Source organism: Saccostrea cucullata, unplaced genomic scaffold (assembly GCF_032062105.1).
Source record: "Saccostrea cucullata isolate Sc308-1 unplaced genomic scaffold, CSIRO_AGI_Scuc_v1 ctg2345, whole genome shotgun sequence".
NCBI classification, from domain to species: domain Eukaryota; kingdom Metazoa; phylum Mollusca; class Bivalvia; order Ostreida; family Ostreidae; genus Saccostrea; species Saccostrea cuccullata.
In genome coordinates this window covers 11966-33170 of record NW_026936220.1, presented here as the reverse complement: position 1 = coordinate 33170, position 21205 = coordinate 11966, and the positions used below count along the sequence as shown (strand labels likewise).

The 21205-nt window shown below is 33.6% G+C and overlaps 2 protein-coding genes across 5 annotated transcripts; both read left to right on the top strand.

Annotated features, from left to right (window-relative positions):
- Positions 1–537: 537 nt before the first annotated feature.
- On the top strand, positions 538–14400 carry LOC134245005 (ubiquitin carboxyl-terminal hydrolase 14-like). Its single transcript, XM_062727253.1, has 18 exons — positions 538–615; positions 1907–2052; positions 2430–2462; positions 2663–2767; positions 3187–3290; positions 5435–5493; positions 5607–5737; positions 8277–8351; positions 10731–10792; positions 11309–11391; positions 11662–11693; positions 11918–11983; positions 12112–12204; positions 12867–12992; positions 13329–13401; positions 13588–13695; positions 13782–13856; positions 14115–14400. Exons 1-18 carry the CDS (start codon positions 600–602, stop codon positions 14186–14188), a joined length of 1461 nt encoding a protein of 486 aa, XP_062583237.1. The 5' UTR covers positions 538–599; the 3' UTR covers positions 14189–14400.
- Positions 14401–16557: 2157 nt separating this feature from the next.
- LOC134245002 (uncharacterized) lies at positions 16558–19739 on the top strand. 4 transcript variants are annotated; one of them, XM_062727249.1, is made up of 6 exons: positions 16558–16689; positions 18463–18505; positions 18602–19061; positions 19169–19237; positions 19346–19427; positions 19619–19739. In XM_062727249.1, the coding sequence occupies exons 2-6, from the start codon at positions 18476–18478 to the stop codon at positions 19713–19715; spliced, it is 738 nt and encodes a 245-aa protein (XP_062583233.1). In that variant the 5' UTR covers positions 16558–16689; positions 18463–18475; the 3' UTR covers positions 19716–19739. The 4 variants fall into 4 exon arrangements, 3 of the variants coding, with proteins under 3 accessions (XP_062583233.1, XP_062583234.1, XP_062583232.1); XM_062727250.1 differs by having other exon boundaries at positions 16558–16704; positions 18473–18505; XM_062727248.1 differs by lacking the exon at positions 16558–16689 and adding an exon at positions 17831–18153.
- Positions 19740–21205: the final 1466 nt, after the last annotated feature.

Genomic DNA, 21205 nt, shown 5'->3' with positions numbered 1-21205 from the left:
TTTTCAAAAACTCCTGGACCAGAAATATGCTAAATCTTGATTTAAAGCTTTCTTTGATAGTGTAGATTGTAAATTGTTCGGATAATAGTTCGTGGGGGTAGGGGACTAAAATGGATTTTTTTTTCAAATATCCACTCAAGAACAGCAAAGAAACAGAAAGGGCCTAGGTACAGTCAAATGTGAAAGTATTCTCTACTCATTTTGATTAAATCTTGCTCAAATCAAGCCCCTGGGTATAGGATTGGGCCCTCAAAAGACTATCAAAATTTTACATAGGAATACATGTACATAGGGGAGAAAGTGTAGGAGGGTCAAATGATGTGATAATGAGGACAAGAGGGGTTCAGGTGAGTGTTGTGTCCCATGGGCCTCTCGTCATTATGCATATTAAATCAGTTTATAAAAGAACATTTTAATGCTGTTTGCAAAGATCCATGCCTGGACTTTTTATACGTTTAATTATTTATTTAATTAAAATAAAGGACATTTACTTTGCTTATTTGGTATTTATGCATGTACATCTTTTCGGAACAACATTTTGTATTTTACTTTAATTTACACAACTTCCTGTTCATGCTGTACACTTACAAAAAAGAATCATGCCGGTTTACAAAGGTTTGCATCCCATTTAATGATAAACTCACTTGAAAAACGTTTTATAATCGAAATTGAGAAAGTAGAACCTTTTGGGAATTCAGAGAAAGGAAACATTTCATCAAATCGTAGGGATTTTTTCTCATTGATAAGTAGTACGTTAGAATGATTTAGCAATATTCATTATGGTAATTCAACAAATTTGTTCTGTTGTTTTAAAATCAATAGAACTTGACATATTAATATATAATCGTTTTTATGAAGTATTTCCTACTGAAAAAGAAATTAAAAGGGGAAATGGTATGTTCACAGACACTTGTTGCTTATACGGGGTACCCCTACTTATTTTTACCTAAAAATACCTAATTCATTTTCAGGCACCCCCACTTCAAGCTCGTATTTTGTTAAAATATCAATCATTAAACTACTGTAAAATGACATTGTTCTCTTAGAGACTTTTTTATGTCAGTTAAATCGTTTCAGAAGTCTCTGGTCCAGCCTCTTTAATGTAAACCACTCATTTACCCAAAAAAATTACCTTGATACAAAGTAAGGCATCTTATAAGATACATGTATTTCTTGTTGGTGTTATAGATGTAGGATAAAACAAGAGACCTCAGAATGGAATACTCAGAAGCCACTGGTTTTATCCTAACCCAAATCAGAAATTGTATCCCAATAAAAGTCTTTAAATGTATCGAGGTAATTTTCGAGGAATTAAAAAAAATATGGGCTTGAAGTGGGGGTGTCTGAAAATGAGTTAGGTTCCTTGTGGTAATATGTAGGGGGTACCCCGTATAGGAAACAAGTGCCTGTGGGTTTAATTACTGGTTCATTGCAAAGTCACAGTAGGTACTTGTATTTGATTTTTTTTCGCACAAAAAAACTTTTCCAGTCATTTAAAGATGACAAGTATAGCAATAAAATGTATTTTTATAGTAATTGATTTAGATTACTTTCCATACTTTGTAGTGTTGTTGCATCACCAACTATCCAAAAATCGTTTTTGGCAGTTCGTCCATGACAATACTTGATATCGCGATTACTAAACTTAGCGGAAGTCTTACACAGTTTGAATTATTGATTAATAATCTATTGTCTGGTTGATAATAAATTGGAACTTTGGCCCGATTTTGCAACACTAGTACTCTGTAACTTATTGTTCAAATACAGGCTCTGTTAACATGGTTCTCTGTACATTGTAATTTCATAATTCTATCTAGTACTGCAAATCAAAAGTTTTTAAAAGTAGATCTGTTTGACGTATCTTGTCATCTGATGTCACCTGTTTTTCATTTTTTGTGTTTTTTAGTCAATGTTAAGTGGGGAAAGGAGAAGTTTAGTGATGTTGAATGCAATACAGATGAACCACCAATGGTGTTCAAGGCTCAGCTCTTTGCTTTATCGGGGGTTCAGCCAGATCGACAGAAAATCATGATCAAAGGAGCTACTGTGAAGGTGGTTATAATGCAGATTTTTGTATCTTAAGCCATAAAACTTTCTATTATTTTAGGAAATTTACTTCGTAATACATGTGCATTGACTGTTATGATTTATTTTCAGTAAACATACTGTAAATGTATAACATTTGGCAGAAAGAAACTTCAGCTTATTCAAGTACACCACTAAATAATTTTGATTAAGAGCGTAATGAAATGCACTAAATCAAATCTATACTAATTTGATCAAAGTCAGCTTTCTTTCTAATATCATACACACTTAATATATTTCTAAATACTTAAACAGTAACTGCATAAATAATGAATACATTTTTTAATGTTGACATTGAAGTTTATGATTTGATCTTTTTAAATTTTTTTTTATTTTTTAAACAGGATGATGACTGGGGAAACATCAAATTAAAAGATGTAAGTCAAAAAGTATCACATTTTAAAAGAATTCAGCACAAAAAAGATTGATTAATGGTTACATTTGTATACATAAATAATATCCATTAAGTTTACATTATATTTAAAAGCTGAGGGGAATGAAAATAACTTCACTGGAAGAAGTGTGATCTCTGTAATCGTGTTTTACAGTACTTCAATTTTACTGCTTGTGTATATAGGGAATGATGTTGATGATGATGGGTAGTGCTGACGCCTTACCACAAGCACCTGTTGAAAAGACTATGTTTGTGGAAGATATGACAGAACAGCAATTAGCAACAGCAGTAAGTATTAATTAATTAACACAAAGAAGGGGGGTGAGGTCAATAATCGATTTGATCAGTCAATAAAGTGATGGAATTTAAAAAGGCTTTTAAAAGGGTAGTACCTATGTTTAATCTGTATTGGAGCCAGAAGGGATTAAGTAAAGAAAGTACAAAGGGCTGGGGGAAAAACTATGATTGGTTGGCTTAGAAACATGCATGACATTATAGAGCTTGGTTTATATTTTATTGATAAGTGGAGGAGAATATAATTGAATGTACAGTTTATAATTTTGGGAAATCAGACAGTCAATTAGCATAAACCCTGATGATTTAGATGACTTGAAAACAGTTGTCATAATCAGCATCCATAAAAAACATGTATATAGATTAAAAATGTGCCTTGATATGTTTATTGATTCAATTTTTCTCTTCCCTAGTTGGAAATGCCTCCAGGTTTAACAAATCTTGGAAACACTTGCTATATGAATGCTACAGTACAATGTTTGAGAGCAATCCCAGAGCTTAGAGATGCCTTGAAAAAGTAAGCTGTAACTATTTCTAAAAAATGCAATTTAATTTAATTGAAAAGAAAAAAACAAATTTAAAATATTGTTCCATGCAGTTCCAGTAAACTGACTTTTTTCACAATATTACAGAAAAATTTTCTAAATGCAAAGCACATTGAAATTTTCAGTGTTTTTTTTTTTTTATTAACAATTGTGAATTTTAAAATCACAAAGATCTGTGCATATTTATGTTCCCCAAACGAAGTTGGGGAACATATTGTTTTTACTCTGTTTCTTATTATTATTATTATTTTTCTTCTTCCTGGGAAAATTTTGTCCACGAGTGATCTTGTTAACTACACATCCGACTAAGGTAAAATGTTTTTAGGGTTAGTAGGCATGTTATGTAGAGTTGCCGAACGAAGGTCATTTTGCGCGCACGTGCTTGCAAGTGCGGGCACGTGCAACACGTGAAATGACCAATATATTGAATCCTACCGTAACTTTTCTATTTTTTGATGAAATGTTTTGAAACTCATAATATAAGGATATATTAGTAGTATAAATAAGATGACGTGGTCAATATGGCAAGATCTCACGCGCATGCACGTGTGCTTCCCTCTGATTTGCTGAAACTAAAGTCTCAATATCTTTTTTGTTTCTTGTCATAATCTTTTGAAATTTTGAACATAGTCCTATATTATGAAGATCTACAGCATGATATATAAAAATTTTCATGAAAGCATGCGCATCTGCGTGTGCTGTAATCTGATTGGCTGAAATTTTAAATGGCTATATCTCCTTTGTTTTTTGACGAAATGCTTTGAAATTTAAAACATAGTCATGCATAAGAATATACTAAAATATGATACAGAAAAAAATTAATGAAATCACGCGCATGCAGGTGTGCTGCAATCTGATTGGCTGAAACTTTAAATGGCTATATCTCCTTTGTTTTTTGACGAAATATTTGGAATTTTAAAATATAGTCAATCATTTTGACATCCTTTCAATACGATGAAGATAAAAAAATTATGAAATCACGTGCAAACATGTGTGCTGCAATCTGATTGGCTGAAAATTCAAATGGCTATAACTCCCTTGTTTTTCAACCAAACAGGATGGGATTTAGAACATAGATAAATATAAGACTCGTACAAGAAGGTGAAGTCATTATGCACGTGCTTGCACGTGCGTGCAAGTCCGTGCACGTGAAATAAGTGAAATTTAAAAATACACTTGAATGTGTGCATTTTTAATGCTTCTGGATTAAATGCTTTGATATTAAGTATATTAAAATTTTAGATAGTGTAGACAAGATAATATGGTCGTTACGCACATGAACACGCGTGCAATGCCTATTTTTAATTTTTTTTTTTCGGGAAGACCTTGATTAAGTCTAAATTCCATAAAGTATTTTTTATTTAATAGAGATAAAGGGGAATATGTCACCAAAAGGGAGTTGGGAGCGTTTGGGGAACATCTGTAACGGTCCCCGTTACAATTAGCACTAGTTCGTTCTACAATAAAACATGATAAAACATTAATATTTCCTACTTTTGCCACTCCTTTTTATGCCCCCCTTTTCTTTGCAGAGGTTGCACATATTGAAATGAAATTTATTATACAGATGTTTCAGCTGAATATCTAGGTCAAGTTCTGTTTTGGGTATGATCGCACCCTTTTTGTAAGAGTTATGCCCCTTGGACTTAGAAAAATTCCGCTTAATTGCAGTTTTCGTTCATTTTCTTTGCAGAGGTTGCACATATTGAAATGAAATTTAGTATACAGATTTTTCAGCTGAATATCTAGGTCAAGTTCTGTTTTGGGTACAATCGCACCCTTTTTGTCAGAGTTATGCCCCTTGGACTTAGAAAAATTCCACTTATTTGCAGTTTCCGTTCATTTTCTTTGCAGAGGTTGCAAATTTAGTTTACAGATTTTTCAGCTGAATATCTAAGTCAAGTTCTTTTTTGGGGACAATCGCACCATTTTAGACAGAGTAATGCCCTTTTGGACCTAGAAAAAATCCAATTTGGGGGGAGGGGGGCATACGTGTTTTACAAACATCTCTTGTTCTATTTGAATTTCCTAATTGTAAGGATATATGACCCTCTACAAAATGGGTCAATTTAGTCCTGTATTCATTTCTTATAAGACATTTTTCAATTTTCAATAGATATAGTGGTGGTCTGACTGTGGCAGGGGGAATTTCTACTGCAGACTCAATCACAGCAGGTTTGTACCCTATTCACATTAAAACTTGAAAAATAAAACTAGATCCTGTACTTTATTGTGTGTTTCATTCTTCCCTGAAATGATTAGATATTTTTGTGCCATATTATATGCAGCTCTTCGAGATCTGTATAGCTCCATGGACAAAACTGGTGCAGCCATTCCACCTATCATATTCCTCCAAGTCCTTCACATGGCATATCCTCAGTTTGCTGAGAAAAGTGAACATGGTGGCTTTGCTCAACAGGTAAGATATTTCTCTTATTATAGGCTCGTGTCTGTTTTGAAAGGAAATGTGATACTGTAAAACGAGAATATTTGGCGCACTACTAATTTTAGCGCCTTTGGCACAAGAGCCCCTTAGGCCAAAGTTTTTTTCTCTCTTGGTTTACGATTCCGCCGACCCTATTTTTCCCTATTTACGAAAATAAAAATAATGTGTCTGGCTCGAAATTTTCTTGACCAAACCAAAATTTACAACACATCTTAATCATTAACCCAAACTCTCACAAACATTCAATGAACTCTACAAATACAGATTGTCAAACCACATTGCCAATGACCAATGCATCGAATACTCCGTCGGAACTCCTCTAGATTTTACGCTTCCGGGTATGAAAAAGTCCATCCTTACAAGTTATACACAACAAGACGCAAAGCAGCTGGACAGCTATCGATGTCATGCCAAAGATGTTGGAGAAGATTTTAGATCTTTATTATTGTCAAATAATTAATTCATGCTGTGAATACAGACATATTTTTACTGATAAATTGTGAAGTTATTAGCTTTCTAAGAAGTTACACATCAGAAGACAGATTCGATAAACATAAGTAGCTGTTCAGTCGGCATGCAAGTGTGCATCAAAACTTTTATTAGAAACAGAATTTTATATTGAAAACAAGTTTGATGAGAAATTAACACAATTATGACTATGCCTGGATTGCCAAAAGCCTGGTAATCTAATGAGACAAATTTTAGAAGTTTAAGATTGTACATACTATTAATATAAGAAATGAAAAAAAAAGTCTGATAAACAATTAAATTGACAATAAGAAACTTTTACATTTTAATAGAAGTACATGTAGTAGTAAATTTTATTTAATGTCAATGTTGTTTTATTATTTTATCTAGATATTTATATACCTTGTAATTTGGGGAAATATCTTTTAAGATTCTTTTTATCTTTTTTAATCATTTTAAATACAATGTTTATACAGAAATTTTTTGAAATGTAATGTAAGTTTTAAACAATGAAATAGTTTTATAACGATTAAAGTGTGCCACGTATACACACCAAGAAGTCTCCTTAAATTTCAAAACTTCTCCTTAAATTTCTTTGAGGGAGAAGTGAAGTCTCCTTAATCGGGTGGGTCTAGGTTGGTCCCTGGACACACATATCTTAAGGTAAAGGTTTGTTGTGAAAGCAATCACTTTCGGAGTTTCCAAAAATTTTTTCGGAAGTGGAAAGGCTGACCAGAGAATAGTCAATTTGCTTAATTTTACCCATATTTGTCCCAGTGCAATATATGTGTCTATTATGGAAACTCAGACTTGTAAGTCGGAAGAATGAAAACCATCAACAGTAACAGAGCCTGATACTCCCATTTCTATTCTTGAGTCATTTGACGAGTGATTTGTTTTTCTTGACTTAAAACCGAATGATAAGAAAAAATAATTAAAGTTGAAAAATCTTGTGTGTTTATCATTTTTATTTGAATACATTTCAATGCTACTCGAGAAAAAATATGTCAAGGTTCCAAATTATTTTTATTTTTATTTTTCGACCACCCAATGCATATTTTTGTGTCTAAAAATCGTAAACCAAAAAAAATAAAAACTTTGGCCTTAGCGCTAAAATTTATTGTGCGCTAAAGGATTTCTAAATATCATTTTTTGTGTGTGTTCAAAGCTTTTACATACATGTAAGTACATGTAAACAGGAACGTGCGATTACGTAATGTCGAAGGGTCATTGGATTTTATATACACACTAGCACTAAACATGTTTGGAAGACAGAAAGTTCTGCCAAATTATGATTTAATTAGACTACTGTTACCGGAGTAGTTGTTACCCGATTATTATCATTAACACCTTCAAAGTTTGGCTTCTCAGCGTGTCAATCATCTGTCGCCTCGAAGTAAACAATACAATCAAGCATGGCAATTGAGCTTGCAGACAATAACTGATTAGGATTACTGTTTTATCTGAGTAATTTTCTGTCGATGCATGCATTGTTTTAATGAGATTTAAATGAGTAAATACTCCATTTCTTTTAATTGAAAATAGAAATAAAATAAATTTTAACATTGTACCACGTCCATGTGATAGGAACACGTACCGCGGTAAAGTTAACTAATGTTTACTGACAGACGGGAGTACTAATGTGTTTCTGTGCTTGACAAACCAAAAAGTCAAATACGGGTGTGGATAAGAAAAAACAAAATATCACATTTATATATTTTACTGACAAGTGCAAGCGCTAAAATTTATTTGCGCCAATGCACTCCCACTTGCGTTTGCACTAAAATACGTAAGCGCCAAATTTTCTCGTTTTACAGTATATACCAGAGTTTTTATTTTCAAATTTTCAGTTATAAGGAATATAAAAATCCTTAATATCTCATGACAATATCCATTATATACTCATTTAGTGTACTGGGGTACTTGTACTAAGTCTTGTAGTATAGTGTACTTTAGTAATAGCCATTATGATAGCCATCAGACCAATTGTCTCCCCTTGAATATTTTGGTATTGTCAGATGAGTATTTTCTGGACATTATACAGGATGCTAATGAGTGCTGGACAGAGGTGGTCAGGTGCCTGCAACAGAAAGTGGATGTACCTGAGGAACTCATCAAGGTAAAACAAAATATAGGGATTAATTATCAAATGAATCCTTTTTATACTACAAGAACTAAAGAAAATAAAATTTTTGAACCATTACTTTGTATTCCACTTTATACACAAAGGAGATTTATAATTGCAGTAATTCTGTTATCAGCAAAATACAATGTAGATTTTACTGATTTCATTGTTTACTATTTGGAGATTAACAAGAGGCCCATGGGCCTTATAGGTCACCTGAGCATTATGCAACAACTTTCCAGTGACTGAATTTGATTCATGTTTTAAGCCAGATGCTATGGCATTCACAATTTTTGAAAGAGGCACCATTGATCATTATAACAATACGCTTATAGCAGTTGCTTAGTTTGGTTATTGAATACCCAAAGGCAGGGTAGGGGAGCAAAAAATGCATGTCAACTAATCAGTAGTGCCCCTTTCACATATGAACCCCTGACCCTTAGGCCTAGATCCAAACTTTGCACAATTGCATCCTTGCTTTTCAAAAATATTTGATTAATACCAAGGAACAGATTTCAAACAATTCATTCATTTTTAGTATATAAGTAACCCCCCCCTCCCCCCATCTATGGTACCCCTGACCCCGGGGCCTTGAAATTCACAATTCTGGAAGATTAGGACCCTTGCTCATCATAACTATATAGGTATGTTCACCTGCTTAATACCTAGGAGCAGAAAGGAAAATTTTCAAACAATTCATGTATTTTCACTATAATATCAATAGAGCCCCGCCCTAACAACAGAAACCCAACCCTAAAAAAAACCCATAAAATTCACAATTTTGGAAAAGGCATTCTTGTTCATCATTACTATAGTATATACTTAGTTAGTTTATTTAATACCTAGGAGTAGAGAAAAAAAAATCCAAGAATCCATGTATTTTCACTAATATAATCAATAGAGCCCCGCCCTTACACCAAAACCCCTGACCCTGGGGCCATAAAATTCATAATTTTGATAGAGGCACTCTTGCTCATCATAACTATGCACTTAGTTTATTCATTTAATACCTAGGAGCAGAGAAGATTTTTAAAGATTTCATGTATTTTCACTATATAATCAATAGAGCCCCACCCTAACACCAGAACCCCTGACCCTGGGGCCATAAAATTCACAATTTTGGTAGAGGCACTCTTGCTCATCATAACTATGTACTTAGTTAGTTTATTTAATACCTAGGAGCAGAGAAGAAGATTTTCAAATAATTCATGTATTTTCTCTATATAATCTATAAAGCCCTGCCCTAACACCAGAACCCCTGACCCTGGGGCCATAAAATTCACAATTTTGGTAGAGGCACCCTTGCTCATCATAACTATGCACTTAGTTTATTTATTTAATAACTAGGAGCAGAGAAGAAGATTTTCAAAGAATTCATGTATTTTCACTATATAATCAATAGAGCCCCACCCTAACACCAGAATCCCTGACCCTGGGGCCATAAAATTCACAATGTTGGTAGAGGCACTCTTGCTCATCATAACTATGTACTTAGTTAGTTTATTTAATACCTAGGAGCAGAGAAGAAGATTTTCAAAGAATTCATGTATTTTCTCTATATAATCAATAGAGCCCCGCCCTAACACCAGAACCCCTGACCCTGGGGCCATAAAATTCACAATTTTGGTAGAGGCACCCTTGCTCATCATAACTATGCACTTAGTTTATTCATTTAATACCTAGGACAAGAGAAGAAGATTTTCAAAGAATTCATGTATTTTTACCATATAATCTATAGAGCCCCACCCTAACACCAGAACCCCTGACCCTCAGCGCCTGGGGCCATAAAATTCACAATTTTGGTAGAGGCACTCTTGCTCATTATAACTATGCACTTAGTTGGTTTATTTAATACCCAGGAGCAGAGAAGAAGATTTTCAATGAAATAATGCATTTTCACTATATACTTACTTAGCCCCGCCCTAGCACTAGAACCCTTGACCCCAGGGCCATGAATTTCACAATTTTGGTAGAGGACTCAATGCTGATTACAATCATGCAAACAGTTTGACTGCTTGATGTCCAGGAGTAAAGAAGAAAATTTTCAAAGATTGCACTAATTTTAGTGGTTTTGGCCCCACCCCTCAGGCCCCAGGGGGGCAGGGATCATGAAATTCACAATTTTTGTTCCCCTTCACCCATAGATGCTTTGTGCCAAATTTGGTTGAAATTGGTTCAGTGGTTGCAGAGAAGAAGCTGAAAATGTTCAAATGTTAACGCACAACGCACGACGCACGACGCACGACGACGGACGAAAACAGATGGCAATAGGTCACCTGAGTTTACTCAGGTGACCTAAAAATGTCTATAACCTTTTATTATAACAGGTGTTGTAGGGTATTTGTAATTTTTAAATATGTCTTTCATTTTTAGGAGGGTGCCAAACCCAGTAATAAATTCATAGACCAGTATTTAGGAGGAGAATTCCAATCCACGTATCCTTTGAAAATAGATTTATCAGGATTCCATTGTTGATGCATTTTGTGATTTGAATCTTAACTTTAAACCAATATACACTTCAAAATTATTTACATTAATTATATGATTTACATTGTTGTAAGAATAAATCTCCCTGGAGTTTATTTCCTACTTGTTATAAAATTTTCTTTCATCAATAATTGTTAAGAGGTAGAGACAGAAACAAATGTTTCATGAAATATAAAAGATAAATGAAAGATTATTGATTACTGTATATAAAAATCACATATTTTCAAGGGGTCAAATTTTCCTGGTTTAAGGGAAATATATTGGTTTCTGAGGTTTTGATTTCATCGATGAGGAATAGTTGAATAGAACTATATGTGAAAAATTGCATATTTGGGTGGACATAAGTTTGAAGGGTCTTGTCACACTTTTGAAAACTACGAAAATTAAGTCCCCACAAAAGGTATTGATTTCACATTACTTTATACATTTACTGGAAACTGTACTAAGCCTTAACAGCTGACCAGAATGAAATGTGAAGAGTCCGAGGAGGAACCAGAATCAAAGTCTATAGAGAAATTTTACCAACTGAGCTGCTTCATAGAAAAAGGTCTGTGTGTTTTTCTCTTTTGTTCTTGTCAAAGAGTTTTAAATTCAGGAAAACATGCTTATGATATTGTTATGATTTTTATTCCCCATGTCTTTAAAATATATTTTTTTGAAACGGATATTATAAATCACATTTATAACGAAGCAAAATCGTCCATCCCTTGCACTTTGTTAAAATTTTGTTTTAATTTACTGTGCAGTTAATTAGTCACAAAGACTTCTGAATCGGAAATATAAATAAAATGAAAAATGACAAATTGTTATTTTGCAGATGTGAAATACATGCAGACTGGTCTAAGAAATGTGAGTAAATGTCTGTAGTGTAAAACCATGAGACATGTTTTAGAAAAAGATTAAATTATTGATTCTATCTAGGCTTTTTACTTTTGATAACAACTTGATGAAAATACATAAAAAAAAATGTACATGTATTACATATGAAATATACCTCTCAAAATATAGATGCACGAAATGAATTGCAAATGTTTATTTGAATGGATATACCAGGGTAATCTTTTTACTTACAGCGTTTGGAAGAACACATAACAAAGAATTCTCCATCTTTAGGGAGAGATGCTGTGTATAAAAAAATTGTAAGTTGTCCATTCTTTTCTTTGATTAAATAAGTAATCACTTTAATTAAATAATATGTCAATTTTTACATTTTTAAGATGAGCTGTGGATGGTATGATAACACAGGGTGTATTGACACTATTTGTAGAGTAAAATAAACAGACTCCCCGGCTACCTAGCAATACAGTTTGTACGCTTCTACTACAAGGAGAAAGAAGGGGTCAATGCCAAAATCTTAAAGGTAAAGTTATCTCAGATACTGAAAAAAGGATATAAAATAATAAAAAAGATCATTCAAATATGAAATAACACCATTATAAACAATTCTTTGGTATATCTAGGAAATTACTGTACAACATTTTGTCACCACCTGGCATAAATAATCACTCGGAGTTCCTCGGATGACTCGTACCTCGCACATAACCTCGGACGTCAACGGTGATCTACCATCTTGCTGATTAAGTTATGTGATCTTATTTAAATTTTTTTCAAATGTCATACATTTGAAATCGGAAGTTATTTTGTGGCACACTCAACAGATTTTTCTTGCTTTTGAAGCTTACTAACATGAGGTTGTAATCAAAACCTGTTTACGATAAAGAATTGCACATAGTAAGAAACATTTTCGAAGAACGTTATGCAGAGCGAAATATGAAATGAGTGATAAGGCAGTTTCCGGCGGAGAAATGTAAAGGATCTGATGCGTATTCCTCCACTAATCACATCCGAGGTTTGAATTGAGCGTAGCGAAGTCAGCTGAGGATTGCCGATTGATAAATAATGCTGGAAAATGAATAAAATTCATTGCTGATCTAATATAGAGGTTACTGTTATTAGAGAAGTGTCTAATATTTAAGTTTCGTGTGCTTATTGCTACATTACAAATTCTTGATGCTATTTTAGGATGTAAAGTTTACAATGAGTCTGGATGTGTATGACCTTTGTACACCAGAACTACAGGCTAAGCTTCAGCCTACCAGGGACAAATTCAAAGAGTTAGAGGACAAAAAGGCTGAGGAAATGATACAGGTGTGTATGGAGGAGGCTAATGGGATATGATACAAATACATTGTTTGTAAATAGGGGTCTATAAAATAATGGGGGCTTTAATAAAGGAATGTATGCAAGGGCCAATCAGCTAATGAAAATAAAATGCATACAAAGGACAAGCCCTTTACATGTACCTCTGAAAATGATGAAAGTTTGATGAATATTCAGGATAAGACTATAATTTTAAATTAACATCCAGTAAACCAGGTTATTTTAATCCATTTACATTTGCAAGCAATTTTGCCCCATTTTAAATTTGAGCCTTTCATGAACTTGGGAAAAACACATTTGTAAACAACTTTCTTATACTTTTAGAACAAAGCCACAGGAAAGAATGCAGAGGAACCTAAAAAGCCAACGAAAAAAGAGCCATACTGGTTCCCTGATGGTGAGTTAAGTTCATGTGTTTTCATTTCTTCCAAACATATGTTTGACTTGTGGCAGTTTGAAATAGAGGAACATATAAGTGAATAGAGAGATGAAGACCTTTAAAAAAAATTTCTACCAGATGTACTTGTGTTGTCTGGATAAGTCTTGACTTATTTAAGAAAGGCTATGTTTTTCACATTTTCAGACTTAGGGTCAAACAACAGTGGATTTTACGAACTACAAGCTGTACTCACACATAAAGGAAGATCTAGTTCAAGTGGACATTATGTAGCCTGGGTGAAAAAGCAAGGGGGTAGGTACAATGTCAAGTTGTCACATCAGTATTTAGATTATTTCAAAAGTTTATAATTAAAATGAATCATTTGTTTCAATTTTCAGATGAATGGTTTATGTTTGACGATGACAATGTGACATGTATGACATCTGAGGATGTACTCAAGTTGTCAGGGGGAGGTAATTATAACAAGCACCACATTTTTACAGTTGAACTTTTCTCTTACATTAATTCTCTCACTATATCTCAGAAACATTGAAATCAAAAGGATTTGATAATTCAAAAAATATTTTTGTGTGTGTTTTATTATCATTATGTAAAACTCTTGAATAAATCGGATTTTTTGCATAAAGCTTTTTTCGAAAAATTTGGATTGTTAAATATGGCTGATTTCCAAGTGCTGCTTGATTTCATGTGTATAATATGGATGACTACAGGTGACTGGCACTCGGCGTATGTTCTGCTCTATGGACCAAGGATATTAGAAGTTCCCGTGGAGGAGGGAAGCTGATCTGACAGAGACCCTATATTGTTCACTGTATGAAGTTAATTCAGGACTTCTGTGACTGGATGAAAGAGAGTTTTCTATTTCTAAAATTAACTATCCTTCAGAGACAAAGATAATAGAAGAATATTTCTTTTTATGTTAAAAACATCCTAATGTTTAAATTGCATGTAATGTAATGGAAAGTGCTATAATTGAAAAAAATGTTCAAAATAAAACATATTAAGCAATTAAATCTTTACAATCAGATGTTTTCAAATTTTTAAATTGCTTTTTTATGAGAAAATGGAAAATTTGCACATTCATTAAAAAACATTACTTTAAGATTTTTTCCTTAACATTCCCTTAAATCATTGGCATTTATTTAAGAAATAAGGTATCATTTTAAAACATCTATCGGGCTATAAATACGGTTGGTCACAAGATTAAATTCCATAAAGCCCGAAGGGCTTTATGATGAATTTAATCTCGTACCAACCCGTATTTATAGCCCGATAGATGTTTAAAAATGATACCTTATTACTTATATTTACATTTGTGACTTATTCATACTTTATATTTGCCTGATTGTGACTTTTAACGCCTGAAGTGCATTATTTTTCAAACCCAACAGCATGTATGTTATCCACTGAACGTGCATCGACCCTTTATGACGTCACTGAAAAATGACGTCAAACGTTCATCCATACGCACATCTATGACCTCTTGACCCCGTACCGGTATTTATACAGTTATAGATACGCATTGCTTTCAGTAGTGTTGTATAAAGGAAAACATTTGCAAATGTAAATATATGGATTTTTTGAATTTGCTTTGAAACTCATATATAAACATGTTCATGTATTTTGCTATATTGTTGCCATATATTTAAAGATTGAATCATGAAAAATCCAGAAACACTTTATAAAAGTTGGTAGATATTTATGCTGGGAGTTTAAGAGACCATTTCATTAATCTTTGCCCATGTATGTAAATGAATGAATTACAGTCAAACTTTGTTGTCTCTAACCCACAGAGGAAAGGCTTCAAGATATCCAAGGGTTTGAGATATTGAATGTAAAAAACATATTTTGTTTTAATTATTGTGACGTGTTAATTACTTATAATTATTTTTAATGATTGAGTTACTGTATTTTGACTGTACTTGAATCTGTTTGCCTACAGAACTTTTTTCCTGTAATATTTGAATTAGACATCATCGCAAACCGCATCAAAATGTGTACAATTCTATCCCATTCTGTCCTTGGTTGAACAGAAAGTTGTCAATTATTTTCATTGGCTGGACATGATGCCACAACAAAGAAGCGTAATTATTTAAGATTACAACACTTAGTAATCAAGTAGCCACAGATAGGCGAGAGCTTTATGCGGACCATGACTTGAGACACAGGCACTTGCTTCTAATACAAATTTTTAACTTATAGACAATAGTATAATAATAACACAATGTATCTATTAATTCCAAATAACATGGAGTACACCCCAGTATTATTAAACTATGGTTAAAAAAATTATTACCAAAACGAGTGCCTGTGCTTGAGACGATGAACTTAAGAACATAATCATAATATTATTTGGCTTTAATTCACTGCCTCCTTAATTTTGCTTTCCCTTTGACTTGACAATGTAAATTTATGATGATTGTAAGCTGATTGAACTTTGGACTCCAGAAATTCAACTAATTCATAAAAGATAGATTTGTTACAAAATATTCCGAATTCCTTCATAAAATACTTTTGATATAAAAGTATTCATAAAGCAAAATTTGCATTGAGTACAAAACAACTTATTGCAAACCATTGGAGGCTATATATATATTTTTTTATTTCTACATAAAGGCAAACAAGGAAGTAAAATATCTATGCATTGGACAATGTCCATTTTTTGTTAAAGGCCAATGCATGATTAATTTATGTCCAATGCATGGTGAATTGACTATCCTAAAGTAAAAACAACTCTAGGAAAATTTTTTAAACTAAGTTGAAAATGAAAATCTAGTCTTTTTTTCAAGTTTCTTTACTACTTTTATAAAATCCATCATTAATGCCGCGCTAGGCACTTAGTAACGGTTTTAAAAGGGATTGGGAAACCTATAAAAAATCTAAAAAGGAAAAAAAAAATCACAAAAAAAAAAAATCATGGGAGTCTACGGGTGAATCTTATTCTTTCATTTTGGTACATTTCGTTTCAATCTGGAAATTGTTAATGCTTGAACGTTTAGCAACAAATAGTGAGTATGAGGGTGTGTGTCTGGGTGTATACTTGTGTGCTAGGGGATGGGACAACCAGCAAACAGTCCAGTGAAAGAGAGATAACTCCAAAAATACCAAAATCGCCTCCCTTGATGTCAAATATGACGTCACTTCAAAGTCATTCTCGCAGTGCTACACCATGACCAAACCAGTTACCAACAATCACTCTAATACATAATTCATTTGATATTAAAAGGATTTCGTTAACTGGAATTCCGATATGCATTGAAGGGACTTTTTGCATTCGTTTTGGAGGTAAGTTCAAGTTGAGTTATTTTTCTTGTATTTTGACCTTTTTGATTTTCACCCTCACTGTTAGGCCTAACCGTTTGGATTAGTCTTTCCAGAACACGGATATATTTGGAATTCATGAAATTTTATTGCTTATAGATGTCAGAGGAAGGTATAAACTTTGAAGGTTGAATTTCAATCGGGGAAAGAAGCAGCTTTTGCAACTGTCCACTATTTGCAAAAGTTGTGTCCCTTTGCTGGGTCTAAAAAAATCTAATCTGAATGAGACCCGTAGGGCACTTATTTAACATCCATCAAAAACCCTACAAGATGCATAATTTTTTTTATTCAGTCAAATGACAAAGTTACAATACCAGAAATTGAAATTTATAAAGGCTGCTGCGAGTGTGAGGATTCTTTGCTTTGGGGTTTTCCAAAAAGCCAAACAGCCAAGCAAGGGACTTTGATTTTTAAATAGGCATATCTGAGGTTCTGTTCTAATATTATAACCTGTTTTTACATGGAATTTTGTATTTTAAAGCACCCGAAATATATAATTTGAAAATATGATAATCTGTATTCCCGGATTCCCCTTGAAAAATACTCGGAACATTACGTTATCGATACGTAGTGTACTCCGAATGCATACCGTTACCATGACGCGTCGTAACTAATGTAAACAATATGGCGCATAAAAGAAAGTTTAGTAAGGAATCCAAAACTTTGTAATAAAAGCTTATTTAAGTGGAATTCAAAGTTTTTTCAACTTTCTAAAGCAGTTTTTTTATTTTCTTCTCCAAAATATTTGGAAAAAAATGCAATAAGTGCAAAAAAGGGTAACTTAGGTTTTCATTTTTGGCTACTTTTGCTGCCTGTGTTTTGTTTTTTAATTTCAAGGCGATATTATGATGCATAAATTCATTGTAGGCTGCAATCTTCCGTACCAAATAAATCCTCTCTACGTGATTTCTTTAATCTCATTGATTTTCAGAAGAAAATCAGTTGATAGGGTGTAGTAAAAAATTAATTTCATTTCCCTGATACTAAAAAACACTACAAAAATATCACGAATTTGAATAATTTTCAAAAAATAAGCATAGTTTGTGCATAATTTTAACACGTTATGAAAGCTGACCTTAATTTGACTTCAGATTCAATATAATCTTTCAATTTAACCTGAATATTTTGACATGACGCTTAATTTATTTGATACCAGTAGCACAAAATCGTTGTTCAAGATGGCCAACAGCTGTCCGTAACATTTTCGCGCTCTTTTCAAGTTGGCCGTTATACGCCAATCAGCGCGCTCAAAATTGAACCAATCAGAAAGGGCGCAAAAATACAGGAGGGTATATATACAAGCCCTCCCGTAACCCAGCATCAGTCGCAAAACAACAGTGTCACGATGAACATCGCCTCCTTAGTATTCCTTCTCTTTTTGATTCCTGCTGGCCCGGTCACCATCCCGGAATGGCCAGACATGTATGAGTAAGTGCAGTCCTGAAAGGGAATTAATTAAAAAGAGAGAATATAGGCATATTGAATTCAAATTTGAAGAATAATTTTTTCCAGCGGATAATAGGCTGGCGCCCTTAGAAATTCTCCTTAGATATGGTCGTAACCGTTGCGGACGTCAGTAATTTTTTCCCTTTGAATTCATTTCAAAAACAAAAATTCATTACAGCATGTTATGTAAATATGTGTATCGGTAAGTGTAAACTGGTACATGATATGTACATGTACATGTATTTATGTATTAAAAATTTAAAACTACAATATATTTTCTATTTATTTCAGTGTTGTACAGGGCATGTGGACAGAAGCAACTTGGCGCATTTCGGTAAGATTAGGCCTCGGCCATCTTTATCTCTATTTGAACTGTGGTATCTGATCAACTGTCTTCTATTCTCTTATTTCTGTCTCTTCTCTTTCTCAGCAAATGCTCTCCAGTGTGGACGAGAATGTCTTCCATCTGTCGGCGTCTCTCGCCACCAGCAGCATTTGTGCTTTGGACTCTCTGTCCACTTTTGCTATCACCATTATCTCAGACACTTATTCATTGTTGATTTACATGCTGGGCAATGTTGAGTTATGCTTTATTCAGTTTGGGGATCACGCCGTCAGTGTGACAGTTTGTGTTTTTGGGTGCTGTGGCAACATTTTGGACAACATTTCATCACTCTTTGGACAATGTTTGGGATTCATGGAACAAGTTCTTTCGGTTCATAAACTCTCTCTCGTCATGGATTTTCTTTCTTCCTTTTCTACAAAAGACTGTGTACGTTTGGGTGCTGGTTTCATCTTCGTGGCTTTGTGTGTATCAGTTATTTGGATGGGGCTTGAGATGAGGGAGCATCTAGGGCGGATGCACAGGGCAGTGGCCAGTCTGGCAGAAGGTTATTATTATAACCTTGCAGCTTCAATTTCTAATTATTTTTTTCTTTCTTTATATATTACGATGTCTGATATACGGTCTAATATATATTTTCACTCACTTTTGCAGAAAACAGACACTTGAGGATTAAATTGAATGCCGAGTTCAACACCTTAGAAGAAAGGCAGAAAGAGAATGGTAAATTTTGTGTACTAGTAACTAATCAAATTATTTTTTGAAGAAAAATGAAAATCAAAATAATTTTGAAAATAAAATATGTAACTAACTGTGTTTATTTCCTTACAGAGAGAGCCCTGACAGAAACAAGACACAGATCACAAGCCCTGTCCATGTGGTTAAATGTGTACACGAGCGAACTGTCCAGGAAGTAAGAACATTATCAAAATACGCTTCCTTTTTTTCAAATGAATCTTTAAATTTATTTTATGATGTGTATACTTGAGAAATTTCTAATGGCTTAATTAAATATAACTTCAAAGATTTTATAATTTTAGTATAGATCTCGCAAGATATTTTGAATTGCCACTAGTACAAGTCTAAGTATTTCTATTCCTTTAGGTTAGACACACAGTCAGCTGGACAGTTCGTTCGTAGATCCCTACAACGCCAGAAGTTGCTTTGTATGTCACCATTGTTCAGTTATTGTTATTGTTGATTAAATATGTGATTGATATATTAACTGTGTGCTTGTTCGTTTCTATCAGTGCTTCTTACACAAAGTGAAAGCAAAATGCAGGCTTAATACGTTGCCTTTGAATTTTTTAGCCTGAACCGTATTTGAATTAATTTGTCTTCAATCCTATGTTGTTTTTTTAAATAAATAGCTAAAACCATGAGCTGAACATATTCTTGTCGACATAGAGCACAGATGCTGTTTTCAAATTAAAGGACCAATATTTACATAGTGAATACGTAAATCATAACATGAACAATTTTCGCGCAATTATGAAATGCTCGCGAATTTTAATATCCTTATAATTTCCATTAACTTGTTTAAGGCAATGACCTGACTCTCTCGCGAGAAATTAAGGTGTTTAAAATATATAGTGATCTACAGTATTACTTCCTTTATTTCTTGAGAAGACATTTGCCGACCTTTTATCAGTTAGTAAACACAGCTTAAGCATATCATACACTAGTACATGTATGTGCAGATCACAAGCACCTGACGTTACTCATTTTTCTTTTTAAAAATATGCCTGTTATCTAATAGTGTACTATTAAGTAGGGGGTATATTTTTCAATTAAAAGAAAAATAAGTAACGCCAGGTGCCTCTGTAACAATACAATATTTCATTTTCTAAATCCCACTTTAATTGATTAATTGTACAGTTATAAATAAAAACAAATGTCTTTTTATTTGTCAGTGTGGAAAGTTACGTTTCAGGCAGCTATTGCAGAAAAAAGTATATCACCTGTTTAACCCGCTAACGCAGGTTGTGCATTTTTTCTGCAACATAATTCCCGTACTAACAACCAAACAAGAGGCCCAGAGGCCACATCGCTCACATGAGTGCTGTGGCCAGTGTCCTCTACAAAAATTTGAATTTTTCAATTAAAATTTATATATGACAATTATTGAAAAATTCAAATTTTTGTAGAGGACACCAGGGGAAAAAGCAAAAATAAGTTTAGTATTAAAAAGCTTTAATGCATGAGTAGTCCCGACTTACCCCTGAAAAACAGAGGGGGTAAGGGAGGAGAGGGTACGATTTGTACAAAATTGAATCTACACTAACTGAGGATGCCTCCAGATAAATATGACAAACCATTGCTTTGCTGTTCTAGATAGAACGTTCTTTTAAAATGATATTGTCCTATATATATACCTGGTTTAACGATTGTGGTGAGGGCTTGTACCGAGACACAGTTAGATTATTCTAACTGTGCTGTTCTAGAGAAGAAGATTTTTCCTATATACTCCTATGTCAAACTTTGGTCGTCCATTGTGGCTCTGTCGTATCTAGGGGGTCATAATTTTGGAGAAACTCGAATCTACACTACCTGTGGATGCTTCCAAATAAATATGAACAATCATGGCTTTGGTGTTCTTGAGAAGATTTTTGAAGATTGTCCCTATATACACCTATGCTAAACATCGTCCGTTCGGGCTCAACCCTACCCCAAACGGTCATGATTTGAACT

Coding starts and splice junctions, on each gene's coding strand:
- LOC134245005 (XM_062727253.1), top strand. Junction 2,463..2,662: donor GAAACATCAAATTAAAAGAT/GTAAGTCAAAAA, acceptor TTGTGTATATAG/GGAATGATGTTGATGATGAT. Junction 13,857..14,114: donor ACTCAAGTTGTCAGGGGGAG/GTAATTATAACA, acceptor GGATGACTACAG/GTGACTGGCACTCGGCGTAT.
- LOC134245002 (XM_062727248.1), top strand. CDS start 18,071: ATGAACATCGCCTCCTTAGTATTCCTTCTCTTTTTGATTCCTGCTGGC. Junction 18,154..18,462: donor GAATGGCCAGACATGTATGA/GTAAGTGCAGTC, acceptor TATTTATTTCAG/TGTTGTACAGGGCATGTGGA. Junction 19,428..19,618: donor ACGAGCGAACTGTCCAGGAA/GTAAGAACATTA, acceptor CTATTCCTTTAG/GTTAGACACACAGTCAGCTG.